General features: G+C 47.1%; 1 protein-coding gene across 3 annotated transcripts in view; it reads right to left on the bottom strand.

Moving 5' to 3' along the window:
• Nucleotides 1-8849: 8849 nt before the first annotated feature.
• Nucleotides 8850-25705, bottom strand: part of Slc44a2 (solute carrier family 44 member 2) — a 34886-nt gene continuing 18030 nt past the window's right edge. For 2 of the 3 annotated variants that reach the window (XM_057767778.1, XM_057767777.1), the window contains exons 3-23: nucleotides 22550-22623; nucleotides 22342-22426; nucleotides 22056-22140; nucleotides 21837-21947; nucleotides 21672-21732; nucleotides 21477-21600; nucleotides 21305-21388; nucleotides 21105-21217; nucleotides 19226-19357; nucleotides 18785-18884; nucleotides 18612-18704; nucleotides 17895-17979; nucleotides 17027-17289; nucleotides 16851-16945; nucleotides 16149-16252; nucleotides 15986-16059; nucleotides 15766-15836; nucleotides 15543-15631; nucleotides 11165-11249; nucleotides 10565-10736; nucleotides 8850-10091 (exon numbers count right to left, since the gene is read on the bottom strand). In XM_057767778.1, the coding sequence (XP_057623761.1) occupies nucleotides 10612-10736; nucleotides 11165-11249; nucleotides 15543-15631; nucleotides 15766-15836; nucleotides 15986-16059; nucleotides 16149-16252; nucleotides 16851-16945; nucleotides 17027-17289; nucleotides 17895-17979; nucleotides 18612-18704; nucleotides 18785-18884; nucleotides 19226-19357; nucleotides 21105-21217; nucleotides 21305-21388; nucleotides 21477-21600; nucleotides 21672-21732; nucleotides 21837-21947; nucleotides 22056-22140; nucleotides 22342-22426; nucleotides 22550-22623 (2053 nt within the window). In that variant the 3' untranslated portion in view covers nucleotides 8850-10091; nucleotides 10565-10611. The remainder of the gene's footprint in view (nucleotides 10092-10564; nucleotides 10737-11164; nucleotides 11250-15542; nucleotides 15632-15765; nucleotides 15837-15985; nucleotides 16060-16148; nucleotides 16253-16850; nucleotides 16946-17026; nucleotides 17290-17894; nucleotides 17980-18611; nucleotides 18705-18784; nucleotides 18885-19225; nucleotides 19358-21104; nucleotides 21218-21304; nucleotides 21389-21476; nucleotides 21601-21671; nucleotides 21733-21836; nucleotides 21948-22055; nucleotides 22141-22341; nucleotides 22427-22549; nucleotides 22624-25705) is intronic. The other variant, XM_057767779.1, reaches the window with a different exon arrangement.

The following is a 25705-nucleotide window of genomic DNA, read 5'->3' as shown; positions in this document are numbered from 1 at the left end:
TTCTAAAAGTATTTTGACCTTGAAGAATCCTTGTGGGAGACAGTGATTGTTTTGCAGAAGGGCATTGCAGCCATCTATCTCCTGACTTCGGTCACAACTTGTATTCTTGAGTATTACAAATGTTACGAACTAAAGGACAAGAGTCATGAGGGATGCGACGCTCTCCTTTAGTGAGACATGAGAATTAGATTGTGGACCTTGGTATGAGACACTGCTTTATGTAACGCTCAACAAATATGCTTGTATATGACTGTTTGGGGTTCAGTCCATCAGAGAGGCTGGACCTTCCTGCTGCCGCGTAGGCCTTAACATTTCATCCAGGAGTGACTTCTTTCTGCCACCAGCTGTGCTGCATCATGCACACTGACAACTACTCGGATTGCCTATTTGCCAAGCGTGACTTATGCCGTGGACCGCATGGCAACCAGTGCTGCTAGACAAAGTTCCAGCGTTTCCGCATTGCAGACCACAGTTCTCCAGCACCTTTGAACTTTTTTTTTTTTTTGAAATTTTTTTATTTTATTGATATTTATTGAGCTCTACATTTTTCTCTGCTCCCCTCCCTGCCTCTCCCCTCCCCCCCTTCAATCCTCCCCCAAGGTCTCCATGCTCCCAATTTACTCAGGAGATCTTGTCTTTTTCTACTTTCTTCTTCCCATATAGATTAGATCTATGTAAGTTTCTCTTAATGTCCACATTGTTGTCTAAGTTCTCTGGGATTGTGGTTTGTAGGCTGGTTTTCTTTGCTTTATGTTTAAAAACCACCTATGAGTGAGTACATGTGATAATTGTCTTTCTGTGTCTGGGTTACCTCACTCAAAATAATGTTTTCTAACTCCATCCATTTTCCTGTGAAATTCAAGCTGTCATTATTGTTTTCTGCTGTATAGTACTCCATTGTGTAAATGTACCACATTTTTCTTATCCATTCTTTGATCAAGGGGCATTTAGGTTGTTTCCAGGTTCTGGCTATGACAAACAAAGCTGCTATGAACATAGTTGAGCACATGTCCTTGTGGCACAATAGAGCATCCTTTGGATATATACCCAAAAGTGGTATTACTGGGTCTTGAGGAAGGTTGTTTCCTAATTTTCTGAGAAATCACCACACTGACATTCAAAGGGGTTGTACCAGCTTGCATTCCCACCAGCAATGCAGGAGTGTTCCCTTTTCCCCACAACCTCTCCAGCATAAATTGTCATCAATTTTTTTGATCTTGGCCATTCTTACAGGTGTAAGATGGAATCTCAGAGTTGTTTTGATTTGCATTTCTCTGATGGCTAAGGATGTTGAACATTTCCTTAAGTGTCTTTCAGCCATTTTAGATTCCTCTGTTGAGAGTTCTCTGTTTAGGTCTGTACTCCATTTTTTTATTGGATTATGTGTTCTTTTGGTGTCCAATTTCTTGAGTTCTTTGTATATTTTGAAGATCAGATCTCTATCTGATGTGGGGTTAGTGAAGATCTTTTCCCATTCTGTAAGCTGTCGTTTTGTCTTGTTGACCATGTGATGGAGGTGGGTCATCTTTCTATCTGTTGTTTCATTGGTTAAGTAATAAAGAAACTGCCTTGGCCCCTTTAATAGGACAGAAAATTAGGTAGGCGGAGTAGACAGAACAGAATGCTGGGAGAAAGAAGCCGAGTCAGGAGTCGCCATGATTCTCCCACTCCAGACAGATGCAGGTTAAGATCTTTCCTGGTAAGCCAGCTCGTGGTACTACACAGAATATTAGAAATGGGTTAGATCAATATGTAAGAGCTAGCCAATAAGAGGCTGGAACTAATGGGCCAGGCAGTGATTAAAAGAATACAGTTTCCGTGTAATTATTTCGGGGCATAAGGTAGCCATGCGGGCGGCCGGGTGCCGGGGACGCAGCCCTACCGCACATATTACAACAACCATGTCCTTTGCTTTACAGAAGCTTTTCAGTTTCAGAAAGTCCCATTTATTAATTGTTTCTCTCAGTGTCTGTGCTACTGGGGTTATATTTAGAAAGTGGTTCCCTGTGCCAATGCGTTCAAGTGTACTTCCCACTTTCTCTTCTATCAGGTTCAGTGTGGCTGGCTTTATTTTGAGGTCTTTGATCCATTTGGACTTGAATTTTGTACATGGTGATAGATAAGGGTCTATTTTCATTCTTCTGCATGTTGATATCCAATTATGCCAGCACCACTTGTTAAATATGCTTTCTTTTTTCCATTTGATATTTTTTGCTTCTTTATCAAAGATCAGGTGTTTGAAGATGTGTGGATTGATATCCGGGTCTTCTATTAGGTTCCATTGGCCTTCCTTTCTGTTCTTATGCTAATACCAGGCTGTTTTCAGTACTGTAGCTCTGTAGTAGAGTTTGAAGTCAGGGATTGTGATGCCTCCAGAAGTTCTTTTATTGTACAGGATTGTTTTGGCTATCCTTGTTTTTGTTTTTTTGTTTTTTTTTTTTTTTCTTCTCCAAATGAAGTTGAGTACTGTTCTTTCGAGGTCTTTGGATAATTTTCCTGGGATTTTGATGGGCATTGCATTGAATCTGTAGATTACTTTTGGTAAGAATGCCATTTTTACTATGTTAATTCTGCCTACCCAAGAGCATGGGAGGTCTTTCCACTTTCTGGTGTCTTCTTCAATTTCTTTCTTCAAAGATTTAAAGTTCTTGTCATACAAGTCTTCCACTTGTTTGGTTAGAGTTACTCCGAGATATTTTATGCTATTTGTGGCTATTGTGAAGGGTGTTGGTTCTCTTTCTTCCCCAGCCTTTTATCATCTGTGTACAGGAGGGATACTGATTTTTTTTTTTTAGTTAATCTTGTATCCTGCTACATTACTGAAAGTGTTTGAGTTGTAGAAGTTCCTTGGTAGAATTTTTGAGATCATTTAAACTATCATATCATCAGCAAACAGTGAGAGTTTGTCTTCTTCTTTTCCAATTTGTATCCCCTTGATCTCCCTTTGATGTGTTATTGCTCTAGCTAGGGCCTCAAGAACTATATTGGATAGATATGGAGAGAGTGGACAACCTTGTCTTGTTCCTGATTTCAGTAGAATCTCTGGGAGTTTCTCTCCATTTAGTTTGATGTTGGCTGCTGGCTGCTGTATATTGCCTTAATTATGTCTAGGTATGTTCCTTGTATCCTTGCTCTCTCCAAGACCTTTATCATGAAGGGATGTTGTATTTTGTCAAATGCTTTTTTGGCATCTAATGAGATGAGCATGTGGTTTTTAATTTTTCAGCTTGTTTATATGGTGGATTACGCTGACAGATTTTCGTATGTTGAACCATCCCTGTATCTGTGGGATGAAGCCAACTTGGTCATGGTGGATGATGGTTCTGATGTGTTCTTGGATTCGATTTGTTAGTATTTTATTTAGCATTTTTGCATCAATGTTCATGAGCGAGACTGGTCTGTAATTCTCTTCCTTAGTATTGTCTTTCTGTGGTTTGGGTAACAGAGTAATTGTAGCCTCATAAAAAGAGTTTGGCAATGTTCCCTCTGTTTCTATTGTGTGGAATAATTTGAAGAGTATTGGTATTAGTTCTTCTTTGAAAGTCTTGTAGAATTCTGAGCTGAAACCATCTGGTCCTGGGCCTTTTTTGGTTGGGAGACTTTTGATGACTGTTTCTATTTCTTTAGCAGTTATAGGCCTATTTAATTTGCTTATCTGGTCTTGATTTAATGTTGGTAAGTGATATTTATCCAGAAAGTTGTCCATTTCCTTTAAGTTTTCCAATTTTGTAGAGTACAGGTTTTCAAAATATGACCTGATGATCCTCTGTATTTTCTCCGTGTCTGTTGTTATGCCCCCCTTTTCATTTCTGATTTTGTTAATTTGGGTATTCTTTCTCTGTCTTTTGGTTGGTTTGGATAAAGCTTTGTCTGTTTTGTTGATTTTCTTGAAGAACCAACTTTTGTCTCATTGATTCTTTGTATTGTTTTTGTTGTTTCTATTTTGTTGATTTCAGCTCTCAATTTGATTGTTTCCTGCTGCATAGTTCTCTTAGGTGAGTTTGCTTGTTTTTGTTTTAAAGTTTTCAAATGTTCTGTTAATTCACTAGTGTGGGATTTTTCCAGCTTCTTCGTGTAGGTATTTAGTGCTATGAACTTGCCTCTTAACACTGCTTTCATTTTGTCCCATAAATTTGGGTATGTTGTGTGGTCATTGAATTTTAGGAAGTCTTTAATTTCCCCCTTTATTTCTTCCTTGACCCATTGATGATTCAGGTGAGCATTGTGTAATTTCCATGTGTTTGTGGGTTTTCTGGAATTGGTATTGATGTTGACTTCTGGTTTTAAAGCATGGTGATCTGATAAGGTACATTGGGTTATTCCAATTTTTTTGTATTTTTTGAGGTTTGTTTTGTTACCGAGTATGTGGTCAGTTTTTGAGAAGGTTCCATGAGGTGCAGAGAAGATACTAGGATAGCTACTCCCACTTGTTTCTTAGGTCCAATTGATTGGTATATTTTTTCCCAACCTTTTACTCTGAGTTGATGTCTGTCTTTGAGGTTGAGATGCATTTCTTGTATGCAGAAGAGGGATGGATTTGTTTTCAAGTTCAACCTGTTCTATAGAGTGAATTCCAGGATAGCCAGGACTACACAGAGAATCCTTGTCTAGAAAAAATTTAAAAAATAGATAAAACTAAAAACATTCTGATAAAACTCTCCAATTTGCCTTCATCATAAACAAAGCAGTCCTGAAGTTTCTTTCTTTGTTTGTTTAAAGATAGTGTTTTCCTGTGTAGTTTTGGCTGTCCTAAAACTAGTTCTGCAGACCAGGTTGGCCTACATGGAGACTCCTCCCGAGGGCTGGGACTAAAGATGTGACTACCACTGCCCAGCTGAAGTCTCTTCCCGCAGCAGAGTCACAAATGCCAAAGCGGTTAATCTAATGGAGCCCTTGGCTTCCATCCCCACATTTGAGAAAAGGAGCCGGACAGTAGACACCTTAGAATTCCCATATGGATGGCTCTCTGATTCTCACCATTGCCCTCAGCGCCACACCCAGCCTGCCCCGTGTCCCTCTGCTCCTGGGCATTCTGCTTGTTGTGACCTGGGCACACACAAGAGACATGCAGTCCTTCTAGCATTCCTTCTTCCAAGCCACCTATGTTTCCCAGACGCCTAGATGATTGCTGGAGCTTTCTTCCTCACTCCTAGCATCTCCTCACCACTAAATAATGGCGAGGGACCTAATGACCTTACTCTGTTTCTCTTTTCAGTGATGAAGATGGACTCAGACCTGGGCCTCTTGTCTGCTACTGTCTCCTTCCCTCTGTTTATGCGCTTAAGACAGTGTCACACCCCTTAGTGTGAGAGGCAGAGGAAGCAGATCTCTTTGAGTTCAAGACCAGCCTGATCTACAAAAGCTAAGTCTACAGAGTGAGTTCCAGGACAATCAGGGATACATAGAGAAACAAAAATATCAAAACAATAAAAAATCCAAACTGTACCTGTGCTGTGTGTGGCACCGCAAGCATAGTGTTCTCCTGGAAGCCAGGAAAGGGTGTCAGAGCCTCTGGAGCTGGAGTTCCAAATATTTGGGTGCTGGAAACCTAACTTGGGTCCTCTGTAAAAGCATCAAGCACTCTTTGTTTGTTTGAGACAGGGTTTCTACAGGTAGCCTGATATGCTGGGATCAAACCCGTTCTTGCTAGGCAAGCATGAACCAACTGAATGACAGCTTCAGCCATTGTTTCGTTTTTCCTCGAGCCATTGTTTTAAACATTTGTGTGTATATATATATTCTATATGATTTATGTATGTTATTTTATATACATGCATGTATGTGCACCATGTACCTACCTGGTTCTAGAGGAATGTGGCAGAAGGCATCAGATGCCCTGGAGCTGGAGTTACTGATGATTGTGAGCTGACATGTAGGTGCTGAGAACCAAACCTGGGTACTCTGCAAGAGCAGGGAGTGCTGCACCTAACCCTGAGCCATATCATTAGCTCCCACAGCCATTCTTAGGAAATTGTATCTAAAGCCAGATGTGATGGAGCGTGCCTGTACTCATCCACCAGGGAGCTTGAACTAGGAACGTAAATTCAAGGCCAATCTGGGCTACTTAGTAAATTTCAGGCCACCTTGGCTATAAAAAATAATTAAAGGTCTGGGACATTGGTACACACCTTTAATTTAGGGTTCAGGAGGCAGAGGCAGGTAGATCTCTGTGAGTCTGAGGCCAGCCTGGTCTCAAAATGTTTTAAAAATTGGGGGTAGGTATGCCGGAGTGATGGCTCAGTGCTTGTGAGTGAGGTCTGCTTCTGCAGAGGACCTGTGATTAGTTCCAAGCACCCACATCAGTTGGCTCCCAATCACCTGTAACTCCAGCTCCAGGGCATCCTACACCCTTTATGGCCTCTGTATACACAAATGCATACATATTTTTTTTTTTGAGACAGGGTTTCTCTGTGTAGCTTTGGAACTCAACCTGCAGACCAGGCTGGCTTTGAACTCACAAAGATATGCCTGTTTCTGTCTCTTGCATGCTGGGATTAAAGGTGTGCACCACCATTGCCTGGCCATGTAATTTTAAATATATAACCTTGGGGCTGGAGTGATGGCTCAGTGGTTAAGCGCTTTGCCTGCTCTTTCAAAGGTCATGAGTTCAATTCCCAGCAACTACATGGTGGCTCATAACCATCTGTAATGGCCTGCAGGCATACATGCAGGCAGAACACTAAATAAATAAATAAATAAATAAAATAAAAAACCCTTAAGAAATAATAAAATTAAATTTTAAAGAAATAAAAAAAGGAGGGTGATGTGCTCAGAGAACTGGTCCAGCATACACAGAGCCCCGTTTTAACCCCAGCATCATGTAAATGCAGCGTGGTGTTACAGGCCCGCTTGCTGTCCCACTGCTAGGGTGACAGAAGCAGGAGCATCAGATGGTTATTTTCAGCTACATACTGAGTCAGAAGCCATCCTGGGCTTCATGAGATACTGTATCAAAAAAAAAAAAGACTGAAGATACTACTGAGTGGTAAGACATCTGCCTGGCACGTGCAGAGGTCCTGCTCAAAACCATAGTTTGTACTGAAAAGGAGACACAGAGGCAGAGGTGTCTGTGGCAGTTGACAGATTGAAATTTTCCAGGATTCAAAAAATTGACTAGAAACAGTAACAAAGTCAGACACCAGGGGGCAGCAGTACTGCAGTCTGGCAGCCAGAGGACCCAAGGACAGCCAAGCTGAAGGAAGCAAAGCTGGCTTAGCTGCCGAACCTGGGGATCTGAGTTCCACCTCTGGGACCGCCCCGCCCCTTCACACACACACATTGGCAAATTCACACACTAAAAGAATAAATGTAGCTGGACGGTGGTGGCTCACTCCTTTAATCCCAGCACTCCAGAGGCAGAGGCAGGCAGACTTCTGTGAGTTTGAGGCTAGGCTGGTCTACAGAGCAAGTTCCAGGAAAGATAAGGATACACTGTGAAACCTTGTCTTGAAAAACCAAACCAAAAAACAACAGCAAAACAACAACAACATCAACAAAAAGAATAAATGTAAGGTGCTAGAGAGATGGTTCGTTGCTTAAGAACTCTGGCTGTTCTTATAGAGGACCTTGGTTCAGTTCTAAGCAGCCACGTGGTGGCTCCCAGCCATCTGGTAACTCCAGTTCCAGGGGATATGATGCCCTCTTCTGGCCTCTACAAGCAACAACTACGCAATTGCCACACACACATCATACATAGACAAAACACCCATAAGCAGTTTTTTTTTTATTAAAAATATTTTTAAAATAGCTATTATTTCTTACAATCACTTGTCCTTGTATCTGCGTGTGAATTCAGGTGTCCATGAAGCCCAGTGGTGTCAGTATCCTTGGAGACGAAGTTATAGGAGGTTATGAGTTACCTGATGAAGATGCTAGGCACCAAACCAGGTCCTTGGTGAGAGCCAAATGTACCCAGAACCCCTGAGCCATCTCTGCAGTCCCTGTAGTTTTGTTTAGGATTTTTGTTGTTGTTGTTGTTGTTGTTTGTTTTTTAAAATTATCTTAGATATGTAGGTGCCATTTGAGTACTGGGCATTGAACCCAGGTCCTTTGGAAGGGCAGCCAGTGCTCTAACAGCTGAACCATCTCTCCAGTTCCCCTACCTCTCTCAGCTTGCAGATTGAAAAACAAACAAACCAACCCAGTGCCTTTTTAGGGCTCACAACTGTCTGTAACTCCAGAGCACCCAAAACCCTCTTCTGGTCTTCAAGACCAAGGAGGCCACTTGGGAGGCAGAGGCAGGCGGATCTCTGTGAGTTCGAGACCAGCCTGGACTACAAGAGCTAGTTCCAGGACAGGCTCCAAAACCACAGAGAAACCCTGTCTCGAAAAACCAAAAAAAAAAAAAAAAAAAAAAGACCAAGGAGGCACACACAGTGCAGACATACTTGGAGACAAAATACCCAAATGCATACAAGAAATCTAAACAAGAAATGCATCCTGCTCTTGCAGAGGAACACCCACACATGGCTCTTGACACGCTCCAGGGGTTCCAGCACCCTCTTCTATCCACCATGAGCAACTGCAACTGCATACACATGGCATATTCACAAATTAAAAACAAGAGCAGCTCTCCTTGATTGTGAAACCTCAGGGACAGGGGCAGGATGACTGTGTGCAGGAAGTTACTGAGGGAGGAGGAGGTGTTTCTGGGCTCTTTGGATCAGTTCCTAATCGAAACCTTTTGTTCATTAGGGGTGCACAGGAGACCCAACAGAAGCTGCAGAGGTGGCTCTGGAGGTGAGCAAGGCTGGGTTCTCATCCCTCCTCTTCCCTTTGAGCAAGCTGCCATAGCTCAGAGACGCCCAGAGCTTCCCACATTCCCCCCCACACACATGCAGGTCAGGATCCGTACAAGAGGCACTTTATTTAATGGTTGGAATGCAATTACGTAAGCACAGGGCTGGGTGTACAGGAGGAAGGGCCAGTGATGGCACACAGGCAGGCACAGGAAACTGAGGGACCCAGGCTGCTTCCACCATCCTGGTATCTTACTGATAGGCAAAGAGGGGTGAGGGAGGGTCTGGGCAAAGACAAAGGTCAGTCAACTGGCCCCCAAGTTCGAGAAGTTTGGCAAGAAGATTCTAGTGTCAGGTGAAAGAACACCCACCTCATCCCCGGAAACCATCCCTTGGGTGAACTCAAGTTTCTTTCCTCTTACAAAGACAGCAGTGTGGTTTCCTGGCAGAGAAAGGGGTGGGGCAGCAGCCCTGTCCTCATTCATCTGCAGGCTGAACCTCAAGTTTTCCACTCTGGAGGCTCTAACAGAGGCCCCCCCTCCAACCACCACTCTTGCTCCTTGCATCAGCCCCCCTTCCCCCACACTGTCTCTTTATCAGGAAGAGTCCTTCAGTTCTGGGTGCACACTCTTCCTTCCTGTGACCCCAGCCACCTCCAGGCTAGAAGTGGGGTTACAAATGAAGGCACTCGGTGGCTCCATCCAGCTGTGGAGCCTGGTGGAGTAAAAGCAGATAGACCCCTTACTGTATGTCTAGATTAAAACGTGGTAAGAATGAGAAATGCATTTGTCAGCCCTTGGGCTGAATCAGTCATGGAGATCCAATTCTGTCCCAGCAGGGAGCAGGTAGGAGAAGCTGAAGCTAGGATCTGGGGTTCATTGAGCCCACCTAACAGGGGCTTTCATCCAGTCTTTCCCCTCTCGGCTGGAAGGGGCACAGGAAGTACAAAGAAGCTTGCTGCAGACATCCTCAGGCCAGCTCCTGCCCTCGACTTCAAGTCACTTCACCGTATTGGCACCATCTGAACCAGTGAGAACTGGAGGCACCCATACTGTCCCGTCTCCCAGGGCTCCACTGCCTTCGGGCGTAGGAAAGAGTGCCCCAAATCCTCTAGGTCCCTGGAAATGGGCATTCAGGGAGGGTAGCAGAGAGGCAGTGATGTGACTTTAGGAAAGCCCGATGAGCTGGGGAATCTGACCCAAGCACCGGATCACAGCTTCCTGAGAGGGCCAGGAGGCAGATGTCTTTAGGATTCTGCTACCTTCTTGTTGGTTTTATTCAACAGTTTCTTGAGGGTGGAAGACATGAAGTAAGGCCTCTCAGCTGAACCGTCATTTCTCTCCAGATCCTCCACTGTGGACAGAGCCCCAGAGCAGGCCACGTGAGAGGGAGCCGACAGGCAGGGGTTGGGATGGGGAATAGGGACGGGAACAGAGGGCCAGAGAGAAGCTCAGGGGTTAGGAAGCCGCGCGCGGAGGAGCAGGGCATTGCAGCAAAGGCCGGTTTCCCAAGGTGCTTAGGAAGCTGAGACAAGCCCAGGCTCAAGACCTGCTTTTAAGGTAAGTTCAAGGCTAGCCTGGGCAACTGAGAAAGTAAACAAGGCTAGGGGCATAGTTCTGGGGTAGAGCCCCTGCCTAGAATTCTCCAGCAAGGGGCTGGGGCTTGGCTCAATGGTAGAGCCCCTGCCTAGAATCCCCCTGTGGGAAGATGGGGGTGTGGCTCAGTGGTAGAATGACTCCTTAGTCTTGGGAAAGAGAAGGAGGGGTAGGAAATGACTACAGGAGCCCCACATTCCCAGTCAGGGGAGCCCCGTCACATGCACAAACCCGGTCTCCAGAGGCCCCCTGGCCCGCTCGCCAGTCTCCCTCACTCTCTATTCCTCCTCAACTTCCTCCTGCTTGCCCTCCTGCGGACTCCCCTTCAAAAGGATGTCTCTCATCTCGGGCGACATGAAGTAGGGTCGCTCCTGAGAGCCGTCATTCCTCTCAAGGTCCTCACCTGGGCCCCCCAGGAACCAGCAGGGGGTGAAAAATGGGGTGGTCAGGAAAGGAGGGGGTGGAAAAGAGGGGCAGAGAAAAAACAGGGAAGAAGCCAGCAGGCGTGGGGGAGAGAAGAAGGGGGTGGGGCAAGAAAAGACATGTGGAGACCAGAGTTAGTGGCAGCCATCGACCCGCTCTAATTCCCAACAAAGCCAGGAATTTCAAAGCCAAAGACCCAGGGGCAGAGTGTTCCAGCTACAGCTTGGGGATACGAGGGTGAGGAACAGTTAGCTTGGAGCACGGTGAAGAAGCATGCATGGCCTAGTAGAAGGGATATCCAGGACCCAAGGAACTCTGGCGGTGCTTTTGTGGGAGGAGGGTTTTCCTTGTCCATTGGGGAGAAGGGAGTCAGGGCCCCTGTTGGGCTGAGATAAAGGGGTCACTCACAGAAACAGAGGAACAATGTGTCCACACACATGCCGTAGACGCTGAAGAAGCCATGTGCAATCATATAGGAGCCAATGATCACTGTCTACACAAGAGGAACACCTTGTTTTAGTCCAGCTCGGTTCAGAACCCCACTGTTCTCCTTAGGTTGAGACCTCTCGTTCTCATGAGCCCAGAGGCTGTCTGCGGTCGTAGCACTTATGGCAATCCTCCTGCCTCACCTTTTTCTTAAACAGATTTGTTTATTTATTATGTATATAGTGTTCTGCCTGCACACCAGAAGGGGGCATAAGATCTCATCACAGATGGTTGTGAGCCACCATGTGGTTGCTGGGAAATGAACTCAGGACCTCTGGAAGAACAACCTTAGCCTCTTAGTCATATCTCCAAGCCTCTTTTTATCTTTTTATGTGTGAGTGTTTTGCCTACATGTTTGTGCACGATGTGTGTGCCTGATACCCAATATCAGGAGAGGTCATCAAATGCCCTGGGACGGGAGTTAGAGATGGCTGTAAACCACCACGTGGATCCTGGGAACTGAATCCAGATCCTTTGCAAAAGCAACAAGTATTCTTAACTGCTGAGGCCTCTCTCCAGCCCTTTAAAACACTTATTTTTGTCTGGTGTGGTGGTAATTAACCCCAGCACCTGGAAAGCAGAGGCAAACAGGTCTGTGTGGGCAAAGATTACCAAGGTCTACACAGAGTTCCAGGCCAGCCAGGGCTGCACAGCAAGACCCTGTCTCAAAAAAAAAAAAAGGTTATTATGGTGTCAATGTGGTTACACTGAGAGTAAATCTTTTCCTGTTGTTCCTCAGTGAAAAAGATTTTTTGTTTTGCTTTGTTTTTCAAGACAGAGTTTCTCTGTGAAGCAGGCCTGGCTGTCCTGTTGACTCTGTTGACCAGGCTGGTTTTGAACTCAGAGATCTGCCTGCCTCTGCCTTCCAAGTGCTAGAATTAAAGGTGTGCACCACCATCACTCGGCTAAAAGATTTATTTTTGATTACGCGTATGCACACATGCACCTGAGTACAACTGTCCGGGGAGGCCAGAAGAGGCCATTGGATCCCTGGAACGGGAATCACAGACAGCCTGGAGCAGTTGCTAGGACTTGAGTCCTGCGCGAGAGTGGCGTCCCCTCACCACAGAGCCACTTCTTCAGTCTCCTGCCTCCGCTTTCTGAGTGCTGAGAAGAGAAGCATAAACCACACAGCTGATGACGTGTGTGAAGGCCGGGCCAGTATCTGGAGTCCTCTCTATCCACTTAGTTTAAATGTGTGTTTGCATATACATATCTCCCCCCACGGAGTGTGCACACACCACAGTGCACAAATGGAGGTCAGAAGAAAACTGACCATCTGGCCCAAGGCACAGAATTCGTGTCTTCAGACTTGGCAAGTTACTGAGCCACCTTGCTGGACCCTTACCTTACCACAGTCCAATTGGCCTCTCTGGGATAGATTTTTTTTTTTTGAGACAGTCTCATACATCTCAGTCTGGCCTCAAACTACCAAGCAGCCGAGGATGACACTGAACCCCTGCCCCTCCTGCCTCTGCTTCTCAGGACTGGGGTAACAGGCCTGAGTGACCATGTCTGACCTGGAAGAGCATTTTCCAGCCTCGGCTAGGAGAAACCAGTCAGCTACACAATGCTCCTTTGCTTTCTCCAGCCTCAGTGCCTTTGCACGTGCTGTCCGGGTTAGAAGTGACCACTTTCTGCTTTCAGCTCTAAAGCAAGTCCTCAGGGACACGGCCTCTGGAAGTTGCATCTGCTGTCTGATCCCGTGTCACCCTCTCCTAGTACTGTGTGTGTCCCCTTTAGGCTTCACCCAGCTACAGTTTTATGTGTGTTTGGGACATTGTGGAATTGAATCCCACATTGCACTGGGCCTATAATCTCATCTCTTTGGAGGCTCCAACACAAGGAGAGCCTGAGTCTGAGGCCAGCCTGGGCTGCACAGCGAATTCCAGTACTGCCTGGGATATCTAGGAGATGTCAGCGGATAAAGTGCTTGCTGTGCAAAACTGAGGGACGGAGCTCGGATCCCAGCACCCATGCCCCACCTGTAACTCCAGTACCTAGGCTGATAGCAGCCAGTCTCCAGGGCCAGCTGGATGCCTAGACTGGCCAAAAGTCAGCAGGGGACCCTGTCAGAAAATAAAGTGACCCATCAAGAAATTCACCCCGACATTAACCTTGGGCCTCTGCCTGCACACACATGCGCTGTCATACGTGTAAACGGCCCTACACACGTAGCAGGAGTTACTCTTTTTTCCCCACCCATTTTTGTTTTTGAGAGAGAATTTCTCTCTGTAGTCCTGGCTGCCAGCCTCTTCTGTGCCGGGATTAAAGGCGGGTGCCACCGCTGTCCAGCTTGAGCTCCTGCAGACAGGAACTAACACAAACATCTGTGGTCTGGCTTCTTATCCTTGTTAGTCTCTTGACTTTCCACACACCACAGCAGTCTTCTCACATTTCTGGTAGAGCCAGACCGCGGGGTCTCCACTATTCCCTCTGCCTAGATAGTCCCTACTTTTTTTTTTTTTTTTTTTTTGGGAAAGCCTTATGTACCCAGGGCTGGCCTTGAACTCCCTACAAAGCTAAGGACGACACTGGACTTCTGAGCTTCCGAGTGCTGGAATGGCAGGTGTGTGTCATCAGTATCATCACTAGGTAATGCCCCTATGCATCTAAACTGTAAGGTCTTGCCGGGCGGTGGTGGCACACGCCTTTAATCCCAGCACTCGGGAGGCAGAGGCAGGCGGATCTCTGTGAGTTCGAGACCAGCCTGGTCTACAGAGCTAGTTCCAGGACAGGCTCCAAAGCCACAGAGAAACCCTGTCTCGAAAAACCAAAAAAAAAAAAAAAAAAAAAAAACCTAAACTGTAAGGTCTTGCCTGGCATGACAAGATTTAGCTGTAATCCTAGGGTTGGGAGGCAGGAAGATCAAAAGTTCTTTGCCAGGCTAGGCAGAGCTCTGTAAGTTCCAGGCCAGCCAGGGTGAAATAGTGGGAAAGTGTTTCAATCAAGGGGAAAAAAAAAAAAAGGCAGGGAGGGGGCTGGAGAGATGGCTCAGCAGATAAGAGTTCGGGCTGCTCTTCCAAAGGACCTGGAGTCAATTCCTTGGATCAACACAGCAGTTCACAGTCATCTGGTCCAGAGAATTATTTGCCTTCTTTTGGCCACCATGGGCATCACACATGCATGTGATATATAGACATATATTCAGGCAAAACACCTATACACATAAAATGAAAGTAAAGAAATCTTAAGAAAAAAATTTGGCCAAGTGGTGGTGGCACACGCCTTTAATTGCAGCACTCAAGAGACAAAGGCAGGTGGATCTCTGTGAGTTCAAGGCCAGCCAAGAGAGCTGAAAACCTGTCTCAAAAAAGAAACCCTGTCTCAAAAAAAACAAAACAACAAAATTAATAAATTAATATTTAAAAATTAAATAAAAAACCATCCTACTACAATAATAATAAGACCTATAGGGCCAGCCAGTGGTAGCACACACCTTTAATCCCAGCACTCAGGAAGCAGAGACAGGCGAATCTTTATGAGTTTGAGACCAACCTGGTCTACAGAGCTAGTTCCAGGACAACCAGGGCTACACAGAGAAACCCTGTCTCGAAAAACCAAAAAAAAAAAAAAAAAAGAAGAAGAAGAAGAAGAGGAGGAGGAGGAGAAGGAGAAGGAGAAGGAGAAGGAGAAGGAGAAGGAGAAGGAGAAGAAGAAGAAGAAGAAGAAGAAGAAGAAGAAGAAGAAGAAGAAGAAGAAGAAGAAGAAGAAGAAGGGAAGGAAGGAAGGAAGGAAGGAAGGAAGGAAGGAAGGAAGGAAGGAAGGAAGGAAGGAAGGAAGGAAGGAAGGAAGGAAGGAAGGAAGGAAGAGTGGAGGACCTGGAGAGATGGCTCAGAGGTTAAGAGCACTGGCTGCTCTTCCAGGGGTCCTGAGTTCAATTCCCAGCAATCATATGGTGGCTCACAGTCATCTGTAATGAGATCTGGTGCCCTCTTCTGGTATGCAGGTAGACATGCAGGTAGAACATTGTATACACAGTAATAAAAATAAAGACCTAGAGGGCTGGTATGGTGGGTGAATGCACTTACCACCAAGCCAGATGACCTGAGCTCAACCCCTGAAACATGTATGGACAAGCAATTCCCACAAGTTGTTCTGACTTTTCACAAACAAATTAAAAGTTAATAATAACACTAGCACCTATTAAAGAGAAGCCCCTCCATCCCTGTGCTTGTACACAGCTGAATATTTAAGAATCAAATAACTAATGATTGTCCCACCAAAGAAATCCAAGCAAATCCCAACTCTCCCACCCCTGCTTCTACCCAGACCCTGATTTGTACCCAAAGGTCCTCACCAGTATCGGGACCCAGTAATAATTGAGAGGCGGGGCTGTATCTTGCACGATTCTGATCCGATGGGTGAAGAAGAAGAAGGCTAGGATGCCTATAATGGAATGATGAGTGATGGCTGAGTCCCCAGGAAGACTCAGTGGGAGACGACCTGAGCCCAACACTGGGTCACAGGTCACTCCCACCAGGCTTCCACACCCAGCACAGACACCCAATGGCGACACTCACCCACACTACCCACAATCAGAAGTTTGCCCAACAGGAAGAGGAAGTCAGTAACTTTGTCCAGGACGGCCACCCTGTAGGGGAGATTGAGGGAATAAGTGTGAATGTGGGCTCAGAGCCTGGGAGAGGAGGCAAGATAAGTAAAAGGCTGGTGGAAAAAGGGGCCAGGAGGGGGCTGGGACAGGGAGAGAGGCTGGGGACGGAGGTGTGTGTGTCCCCTAACCTGATGATATTTCTCATAAGCAGAAAGAAGGCGTTTCTGGCTGAGGTGCAGAAGTTGGTGCCGTAGATAGCAATCTAGAATGAAGAGAAAGTCCGAGGTCCATGCGATGGACGCGGGGAACTAACACACACACACCGCCGCAGCAACCAGCCCCACCGCTCACCATGATATATGCATTCCTATTCAGGAACTTGATAAACTTCTCTAGGCACCAGAAGCAGCACTTGAGACAGACCATGACGAACCTGGCAAACTTGTTCTGTGCAGCTGAAAGAGGAGAAGGGATGTAGGGGTGGGAAGAGACTGGTCTGGTTTGGTAGAGACCCCAGAGTTCAGCAAGACAGTAAGGATTACAAGTCTGCGGCTTGCCTGAACTACTAGGCTAACCTGGACAACTTAGCAAGACTGCCACAAAATCAATCAATCAATCCAGGTGCTGACCCACAAAAGGAATCTCCAAGGATCAGGAATTAAGGTCATCCTTGGCTATTTAGTGAGTTGGATGCCAGCCTTTCAAACCAAGACAGCTGGGGGTGGTGACATTGCATTCAGCCCTAGCACTGTTGAAGGAGCAGGCAGACCTGTGAGTTCTAGGCCGGCCAGGACTACACAGTAAAACGCTGTCTCAAAAAACAAAACCAGAAAGCCTTAGTCCAGCCTTGCTAGCCAGAGCCAACGGTCCACAGCTCCTGCTGGACCTCCTCTTCAGCAATAGGAACTCTAAGCAGTTCAGTTGGCTGTTCTAGCTGCTCCTCTGCCTCTTAGCGCCCTTCCTCTAACAGAAAGGTAGAGGCTTAGCTCTGGCTACTGCCCCTCAAGCAAGACCCAGCCCAGGCCCTGGCTGAAGCTCCAGGCAGGGCAGCACCTTTCAGGCGCTGGTCCAGGTACTCCAGCGTCACTCGGATGATCTGCACGACGGCCAGGATAAGCGAGCCAAAGGCCAGGGAGCCTGTGTGGTACCTGAAATCAACAGGGGTGGTCAGTGGCCCAGCCAGAGGAATTCCCTGGGTCCCTTCTCTTCCCAACCCGACTCCCCTTTACCTGAGTGCTCTGCCAAAAGCAGAGAAGAGGGGAAAGGCAGGCATGTCCTCAGGCTTACGCAGAGCCCAGTAATAGGAGGCAAAGGCTCCGGCCAAGGTCACCTGGCCCAGCGCCAGCACGAAGTTGGCCAGCCAGAAGAACATGAATGCATTGAAGAACTGCAGGCCCAGCAGGGCACGGTGGTAGGCAGACTCGCCACCGTAGAAGGCAAACTGGCAGTGGCCACTGGGACACTGGCGGCTTTCATTCGCTGAGGGGAAGGTCTGGGGAAGGGGCGAGAGGACCCGACAGAACACAGGTCAGAAGTTCAGAGTAGGCTGATGTTGGACCACAGGGCAGGTCCTAGAAGCAAGACTACCCAAAACAAAAGAGAAAGGTGTTGTGGGGCCCTGAGGAGATGGCTTAGTAGGAAAGGGGTCTTAAAAATGAGGACTTGAGTTCAAGCCTCCAAACAGCTGGGTGTGTCCTGTGCTAGCTTGTAGCTCCAGTGCTACGGGAGCAGAGATGCTGTCTGAGGGGTCAGGCTGAGAGGTACAGAGCAGGGCATTTCCACAAACACACGCACAGGTACACACACACACACACACACACACACACACACACACACACACACCAGAAGTCAAGAAAAGGGTAGAGGGACAAAAAGTGATACCACAGAGGGGGAAGATGTGTACAGTTCAGCATGCGAGGTGGGGGACAGCCAAGTTGATCAGCTCCTGCCTTCCCCTGAAAAACTAGCAAATCCAGCAATGGCTTGAGAGCTCCACTCTTCCAAGCTGAACACACAAAGCAAGTGCCACACACTTGCTGAATTATTGTCGAGGGGAGACCGCTGGGGCAAGGCCTGTCCTCCCACAGGGATGCCTACCTCTGGGTTGCAGGTTTGCCCCAAAAGTGGGCAGGATGTGTCATCGAAAATCTTGTACACAGCGACGTTAGAGGTAGACAGGAAGCTGCACACACATTAAGGAAACTGAAATCTGGGACTGGCAATCCAAGGAGTCGGGGGAATCCAGGAGTAGGGCTCACCCTTGTAATCCCAAGACGGGAGGCAGAGGAAAGAGAACAACTGCTACCCAGTGAGTTGCAGGAAAGCAGAACTGCCGAGTAAGGCTCTGTCTGGAAGAAGCCGCAGGGGCAGGGAGAGCTCATCTGATAAAGGCACCGAGCCTAATGGCCTGAGCTGGACACACAGGACCCACTCAAGAGGGTCACTGACTTTGGCAAGTTGTCTTATGACCTCCGAATACTGCTGCCCCTTTGCCCAAAATATATAAATGTAACAGAATATTTTTTGTTTGCTTTGTTTTGTTTTGTGAGACAGGGTTTCTCACAAAACCTGTAGCCCTGACTGTCCCGGAACTCGTTCTGTAGACCAGATTGGCCCCGAACTCACAGAAATCTGCCGGCCTCTGCCTCTTGAGTACTGGGATTAAAGACATGTACCATTACTGCCCAGCCTAGAAATTTTTAAAATAAAGAGAGCCATGGGAAAAGGACCACACAGTCCAACCCCACCCTGAGCTGCAGGACATTTAGGGATTTGTCCCTGGGGATCACAGACTGACAGTTGAGCAGTGGATACACAGCGGTGCTGGCCCAGTAGGCAATGCAGAGACACAAGAGGAAGAAAGTCACCAGTGGGTAGAGCATGGAGCACATGACATGTCCCACAGCCCTGGGGAGAAACAGAGATAGATGTCAGGGCCAGATGCCCCAGGCTGAGACCCCAGGCACATCCCTGGCTCTTCCGGCTACCTGCTGGCTTCTTTGATGAGGGCTATGGCGATCAATATCCTCTTGCGAAGAAAGATGAGTAACAGGATGATAATCACCTCCAGGATGCTTAAAATGATCACTGTGGAGAAGGAGGCTCATCAGCTGAAGGCTCTCGTGCCAAGCCTGATGCTCTTAGTCCCATTCCCAGGACCCACAAGTGAAGCAGAGAACTGGTTCATGAAAGTTGTCCCCTGACCTCCACACAGCAGGGCTTTGGCATAGATGTCCCCTCCCCAAAAGGAAATATTATATATAATTTTTAAAAATTAAAAGTAATAAGAAATGAAATAGATTTAAAAATAAAATAATATACAATTAAATGACTTCTATAAAAACTGAGAGTGAGCTTTTTGGGAGTCCACCCCAATCCCTCCAAGGTTTCCCATAATGCAAACATGGGGGGCAAATGACCCAACTCACTGAAGGCCATCCAGGTCTGCCGCAAGTGCAGGTACACTCGGAGGTCCGTCTGGAAGCCAAGGTCCACCAAGGAGATGTCCGAGCCCGCCTCTCCCCTCAGTCTTGAGTACTCCATATAGCAGTGAAATATTCCTGCAGATAGCCACAACCCAGATAGTAATTTTCTTTTTTGTTTATTTTTTGAGACAGAGTCTCACTAGGTAGCCCTGGCTGGCCTGGAACTTACTATAAGACCGGGCTCTCATGGGGCTTGAGAGATGGTTCAGAGGTTAAGAGCACTGACTGTTCTAGCAAAGGTCCTGAGTTCAATTCCCAGCAACCACATGATGGCTCACACCATCTGTAATGAGATCTAGTGCCCTCTTCTGACCTGCATGCATACATGCAGGTAGGAAACTAAATATAATAAACAAATATAGTCTTAAAAAAAAAAAAGACCAGGCTCTCGCTTGATAAATGGGATCATGAATGAATGGGTATTAGGATGCTCCCCACCTGATGACAACCTGAAGCCATCGAGATGTGGCACACCCCCTTTTAAAGCCAATAGTTGGGAGGCAGAGGAAAGATACAGTTCTAGGCCAGCCAGGGCTATATACACTGAGTATATACGTGCCTCAAAATTTAAATAAAAATCAGGTTAAATTATCAACAACAGTTCGGACCATAGTTAACATGAACAACTTTTGTCTTTTGTTTTTTGAGACTACGTGGCAGGATCTATATTCAAATTTATGATCCTCTTGACTTTGCCTCCCTTGGCAGAGGATAATAGGTATGTGCCACCATGCTAATACAAGTGTTTCAGCATCTGGATCTTCAGATTGAGTTCCAAGGGAAAAAATCAGAATAAGGGCCAGCAATGGCTCAGTGAATAAAGGCACCTGCTGCCAAGCCTGATGACCTAAGTTCAATCCCTGGTACCCACAAAGTAAAAGGAGAGAAACCACTTTTGCAACTTGTCCTCTGATGTCTATATACACAGCGTGGTACACGTGTATGCACACACATATGTGTGCACACAGACACACACAATAAGTGAACATAATACAAAAATACAGAGGAAATGTCAGTCAGTTGTGGCACACGCCTTTAATCCCAGCATTCAGAAGGCAGAGGCAGGTGGATCTCTGAATTTGAGGACAGCCTGGTTTCCATAGTGAGTTCGAGGCCAAGGCTACACAGAGAAACCCTGTCTCAACCCCCCCCAAAACAAACAAGAAAACTTAATCAGAACAAGGGCCACTGGTTTGTATACTAGGCCTCTGCCCTGCACAGGTTTCCTCTGATATCATCACATTACTACCTTCTCACTGAGTCTCCAAGTAGGAAACATTAATTATTCCCATTAGATAGTGGAAGTAATTATGCACAGGGAGGCTTAGTCATGTGCCTGAGGACAGAGCCAGGAAGCAGCAAAGCTGGGATTTGAATCCAGCATCCTGGCACCACAGGACACAAGCCTACTTGCTAGCCTAAGCAGATGTCTTCATTACTGTCTTTTGTTGTTGACTGCAATATCAAACTGAGACCTGGTTCTCCAAGTTCAGAGGAACTGTGGTAGGGGCCTTGCATGTGCTAGCATTGTAATAACACTGAGCCAGGATGCCAGCCCCTCACTGGAGGGAAAGAGGCAGCGCCTGAGTAAACAAGCCTAGCCTCAGCTAGTTAGATCTCATCTATCGCCTCTTGATGGGCTCTGGCTGCTTCAAAGCGTCTACAACAGTAGTGTGAACAGCTTTACAAACACGCCAGTCAAGCAGTGGAAACATCTGAAGGCTTCAGGTGGCATTTTCGATGAGCTGTCACCAGGGCAAATGGCACTGGCATGTTGCAGACTTTAAGCAGGGAAGAACCTAGGAGGAAGGGGAAGACGCACCATAGCCAAGTACCAGGATCACCATGACAATCATCACCCAGACCATAATGCCTGCCAGGAACCGTAGCAGGATGATGAACAGGAGACTCAGCACCATGGCAATGACCAAACCTCTGGGGATAAGACAGGAGCATGAGTGACACTGTCCTTAGGCTCACAGATGTAGTAGCCAGGGCACAGCCACCTTCCTCCCAACTCACATTACAATCCAGTACCAGGATACAGTGTAATCTTCAAATATCTGCATGGCCAGCTGCCGGGCCTCCAGAACCATGTTGGCCTTCCTAGGGGCGGAGGAGATTCAGATCAGACCCAGAGAAGGCAGCTCCAGTCCCACCCACCGCAGGAAACCCACAGAGGACTGCCTCTCACTTGGCACCCTCCACTAGCTCCGTGATATTCTTCCTGGTGCCATTTCCGTCCTCATAGGTTGTCTCATTGCCCACCATGAGGACCCCTTTGTTGGCATGGATGGCCGGGAAGCACCGCTGGGCCACTGTGGGACCATAGAGACTATCAGATGAGCCCGTACAGATTCGCTGATCCTGTGGGATCCCCAATACTCACAAGGTTTGCTGGGGGTGATAACCGCTGGACAGTCCCCATCGCGGAGCACCTCAGCCAGCCCCTGCAGAGAGAGTGGGAAGAAGTGAATCCCTGAGCAGGGCGACTTCCCATTCCCCTCCCGTCTTTCCCTCCCTGGGCAGGCGCTGAAAGGGTCTTTCTGCTCACTTTATTGTTCTGGAAGCCAGGCACACAGAACTGCTTGTAATAGTCAAAGTCTGGGGAGGTGCGTGCTTTCAGAAAGGTGAGATAGCGGTCCGGACACTGCTTTACACAGATCTGGGGGAGTGGAATGAAGGGTATGTGGAATCAGGACACGGGGACCCCACAACAGAGGTACCTCGATGTTTGTGAGGAGAGCGCTGGGGGAAGAGGTGGACATGTTACCTGAGGGGTGGGACACTGAAACTCCAGCAGGACCAGGGGGCTGGCACACTTGACGATGTTGAAGTAAAACAAGAAGGGCTTGTTCCTGGGGTCGAGGGGTGAACGGAGTTGGTCAAGACTTCTCACCTACTGGGCCCAGAGAGGGCTCAGAGGGTGACGGCACCTGACATCAAGCTTGCCAACCTGAGTTCCATCTCTGGGAACCACATGATGGAAGGAAAGTACAAATTCTCTGCCATCCACATGGGGGTGTAGTTTAGTGCACGCACACAAATAATAAACTCACGCATTTTTTGTTCCCTTCTGCCCACAGAACTCGCCCCGGCTATCAGTAGGGTAGATCACCTTCCGAGGGTCTCCATGGGTCCAGGCTGTGGAGAGACCCAGGGACATTGAGGCTGTCACTTCATAGCCACAGTACCACCCTGTGCCCCAGAGCCTGTGCTGGCCCCTCCCCCCGGAGAAGCCCAAGTCCTCTCCCTTCCCGAGCTCACCTATGATGCCCACTGCCACATAGCCCACGATGGCCAGGAAGAGCAACACACAGCAAATGACATCTGTGCAGCCCCTGGGGAGCAGAGCTGCATCAGTACAAGTGACCTTAGACACACCCCTTTTATGAGAAATCTGAAATGTGGGCTAAGAAGCATGTGCCTTTTTTTTTTCTTTCTTGAAAAGGGGTCTCAACATGTGGTGATAGTGCATGCCTTTAATACCAGCACTCGAGGCAGAGGCAGAGGCAGAGGCAGAGGCAGGCAGTTCTCTGAGTTCGAGGCCAGCTTGTCTACAGAGAGAATTCCAGGACAGCCAAGGCTACACAGAGAAGCCCTAGCTCAAAAAAAAAAAACAAAACAAAAACCAAAAAAGGAAAAAAAAAAAAAGGAAAGAAAAGGGGCTCACTATGTAGCCTGGCTGGCCTAAAACTTGCTATGTAGACCAGAAGGGCCTCAAACTCACAGAGCTCCACCTATCTCTGCCTCCTGAGTGCTGCTGGCCTACATGCATTTTAAAAATTTTTACTTTTGGGGGCTGGAGAGATGGCTCAGTGGTTAAGAGCACTGCTTGCTCTTCCAAAGGTCCTGAGTTCAATTCCCAGCAACCACATGGTGGCTTATAACCATCTGTAAGGAGGTCTGGTGCCCTCTTCTGGCCTGCAGACATGCACACAGACAGAATATTGTATACATAATAAATAAATATTTTAAAAAAAAATTTTTACTTTTGCCGGGCGGTGGTGGCGCATGCCTTTAATCCCAGCACTCGGGAGGCAGAGGCAGGCGGATCTCTGTGAGTTCGAGACCAGCCTGGTCTACAAGAGCTAGTTCCAGGACAGGCTCCAAAACCACAGAGAAACCCTGTCTCGAAACCCCCCCCCCAAAAAAAAAAATTTTTTACTTTTACTTATGTTTATGGGTGTCTTACCTGCATAGTATGTCTGAGCCATGTATGCGCCTAGTGCCCATGGACTCCAGAAGAGGGCATCAGGTCCCCTGAATGTCATGTAGTGTTGGGAATTGAATCTTGAGTCCTCTGAAAGAGCAACCAGTGCTCTCAAAAGCTGAGCCATCTCTCTAGCCCCAAGTCATTGCATTTTACAGCTTCTACATTTCCTGATTGTGTGTGGTGTGTGTGTGTGTGTGTGTGTGTGTGTGTGTGTGTGTAGGAGGACAACTTTGGGAGCTGGTTCTCTCTTTCTACCATGTGGGGTGGGTGCCAGGGACAGATCATCAGGTTTGAGGGTGGGGCAGCTGTTTGTTTGTTTTTTTTTTTTTTTTTTTCGAGACAGGGTTTTTCTGTAGCTTTTTGGTTCCTGTCCTGGAACTAGCTCTTGTAGACCAGGCTAGCCTCGAACTCACAGAGATCCGCCTGCCTCTGCCTCCCGAGTGCTGGGATTAAAGGCGTGCGCCATCATCGCCCGGCTAGGCAGCTGTTTTTAGCCATTCCTCCAAGACTTATTTTTACTTTATGTGTAAGAGTGCTTGCTTGCATGCATGGGTGTGCATCACATGTGTGTCTCATGTAAAGGCCAGAAGAATGTACTAGACAGATCCCCAGAAACTATGTGGGTGCCGGGAACAAATCCTGGTCATCTAGAATTGGAACAAATATTCTTTTTTTTTTTTTTGGTTTTTTGAGACAGGGTTTCTCTGTGGTTTTGGAGCCTGTCCTGGAACTAGCTCTTGTAGACCAGGCTGGTCTCGAACTCACAGAGATCCGCCTGCCTCTGCCTCCCGAGTGCTGGGATTAAAGGCGTGCGCCACCACCGCCCGGCTGGAACAAATATTCTTAACTGCTGAGCTGTCTCTCTGGCCCTACATTTTTTGTGTGTATGTCTATGAACCTGTGCACAGGCAGAAGCCAGAATCGTGCACTGGAGTTACAGATTATCTGTGAGATACCTGGCTTGCTATGTGGGAGCTGAGACCCAAACTCCAGTTCTTATGATTGGACAAGTGCTCTTAACTGCTGAGCCATCTCTCCAGTCATCCAATGGCCACACTTCTTAATCCATCACACTTTAAAAAGAAATTCATCCAGCTGGGTGTGGTGGCACCTACCTCTAACCCCAGCACTTGAGGACAGAGGGAGGCAGATCTCTGAGTTCGAGGCCAGTTTGGTCTAGTGTGAGTTCCAGGACAGTCAAGGCTACACAGAGAAACCCTGTCTCAAAAACCCAACTCACCCAAAAAAGCAAAACAAAACAAACAAAAAGTACTGTTACTCTTCCAGGGGATGCAGGCTCAATTCTCAGCATCTACATGGTGGTTCACAAGCATTGGTAACTCTAGTTCTAGGGGATCTAATGTCCTTTCCTGATCTCAGTGGACAGCAGGCATGCATATGACGTATATACATACAAGCAGGCAAACACACATATAAAAATCAATAAAACAGGCTGGAGAGATGGCTCAGTGGTTAAGAGCATCGCCTGCTCTTCCAAAGGTCCTGAGTTCAATTCCCAGCAACCACATGGTGGCTCACAACCATCTGTAATGAGGTCTTGTGCCCTCTTCTGGCCTGCAGACATACACACAGACAGAATATTGTATACATAATAAATAAATATTAAAAAAAAATCCCAGCACTTGGGAGGCAGAGGCAGGCGGATCTCTGTGAGCTCGAGACCAGCCTGGTCTACAAGAGCTAGTTCCAGGACAGGCTCCAAAACCACAGGGAAACCCTGTCTCGAAAAATCAAAAAAAAAAAAAAAAAAAAAAAAAAATCAATAAAAACAAACCCATTTAAAATTTCGAGAAAGAATCTCTGAAAGTCACCCGGGCAGGCCTTGAACTTTCTTTCTTTCGCTTTTTCTTTTCTTCCTTTCTCTCTCTCTCTCTCTCTCTCTCTCTCTCTCTCTCTCTCTCTCTCTCTCTCTCTCGTTCTTTCTTGTAATATTCATTAGCCAGACAGTGGTGGCACACATCTTTAATCCCAGCACTCGGGAGGCAGAGACTTGTGGATCTCTCTGAGTTAGAGGCCAGCCTAGTCTACAGAGCTAGTTCCAGGGCAGTTAGAACTGTTTACATAAAAACCCTGTCTTGAAAAACAAAACAAACAAAAAGGAAATGAAATAATAACCACGAATAAAAAGAGAGTGGCTAAAGAGCTAGCGTGAGGTTCCAGAGTGCTGGGTTTGTTTCCCAGCACTG

The sequence above is a fragment of the Chionomys nivalis genome, chromosome 4 (assembly GCF_950005125.1).
Source record: "Chionomys nivalis chromosome 4, mChiNiv1.1, whole genome shotgun sequence".
NCBI classification, from domain to species: domain Eukaryota; kingdom Metazoa; phylum Chordata; class Mammalia; order Rodentia; family Cricetidae; genus Chionomys; species Chionomys nivalis.
Note: the sequence above shows the minus strand (reverse complement) of the source record. Positions and strands in the feature narration are given on the sequence as shown.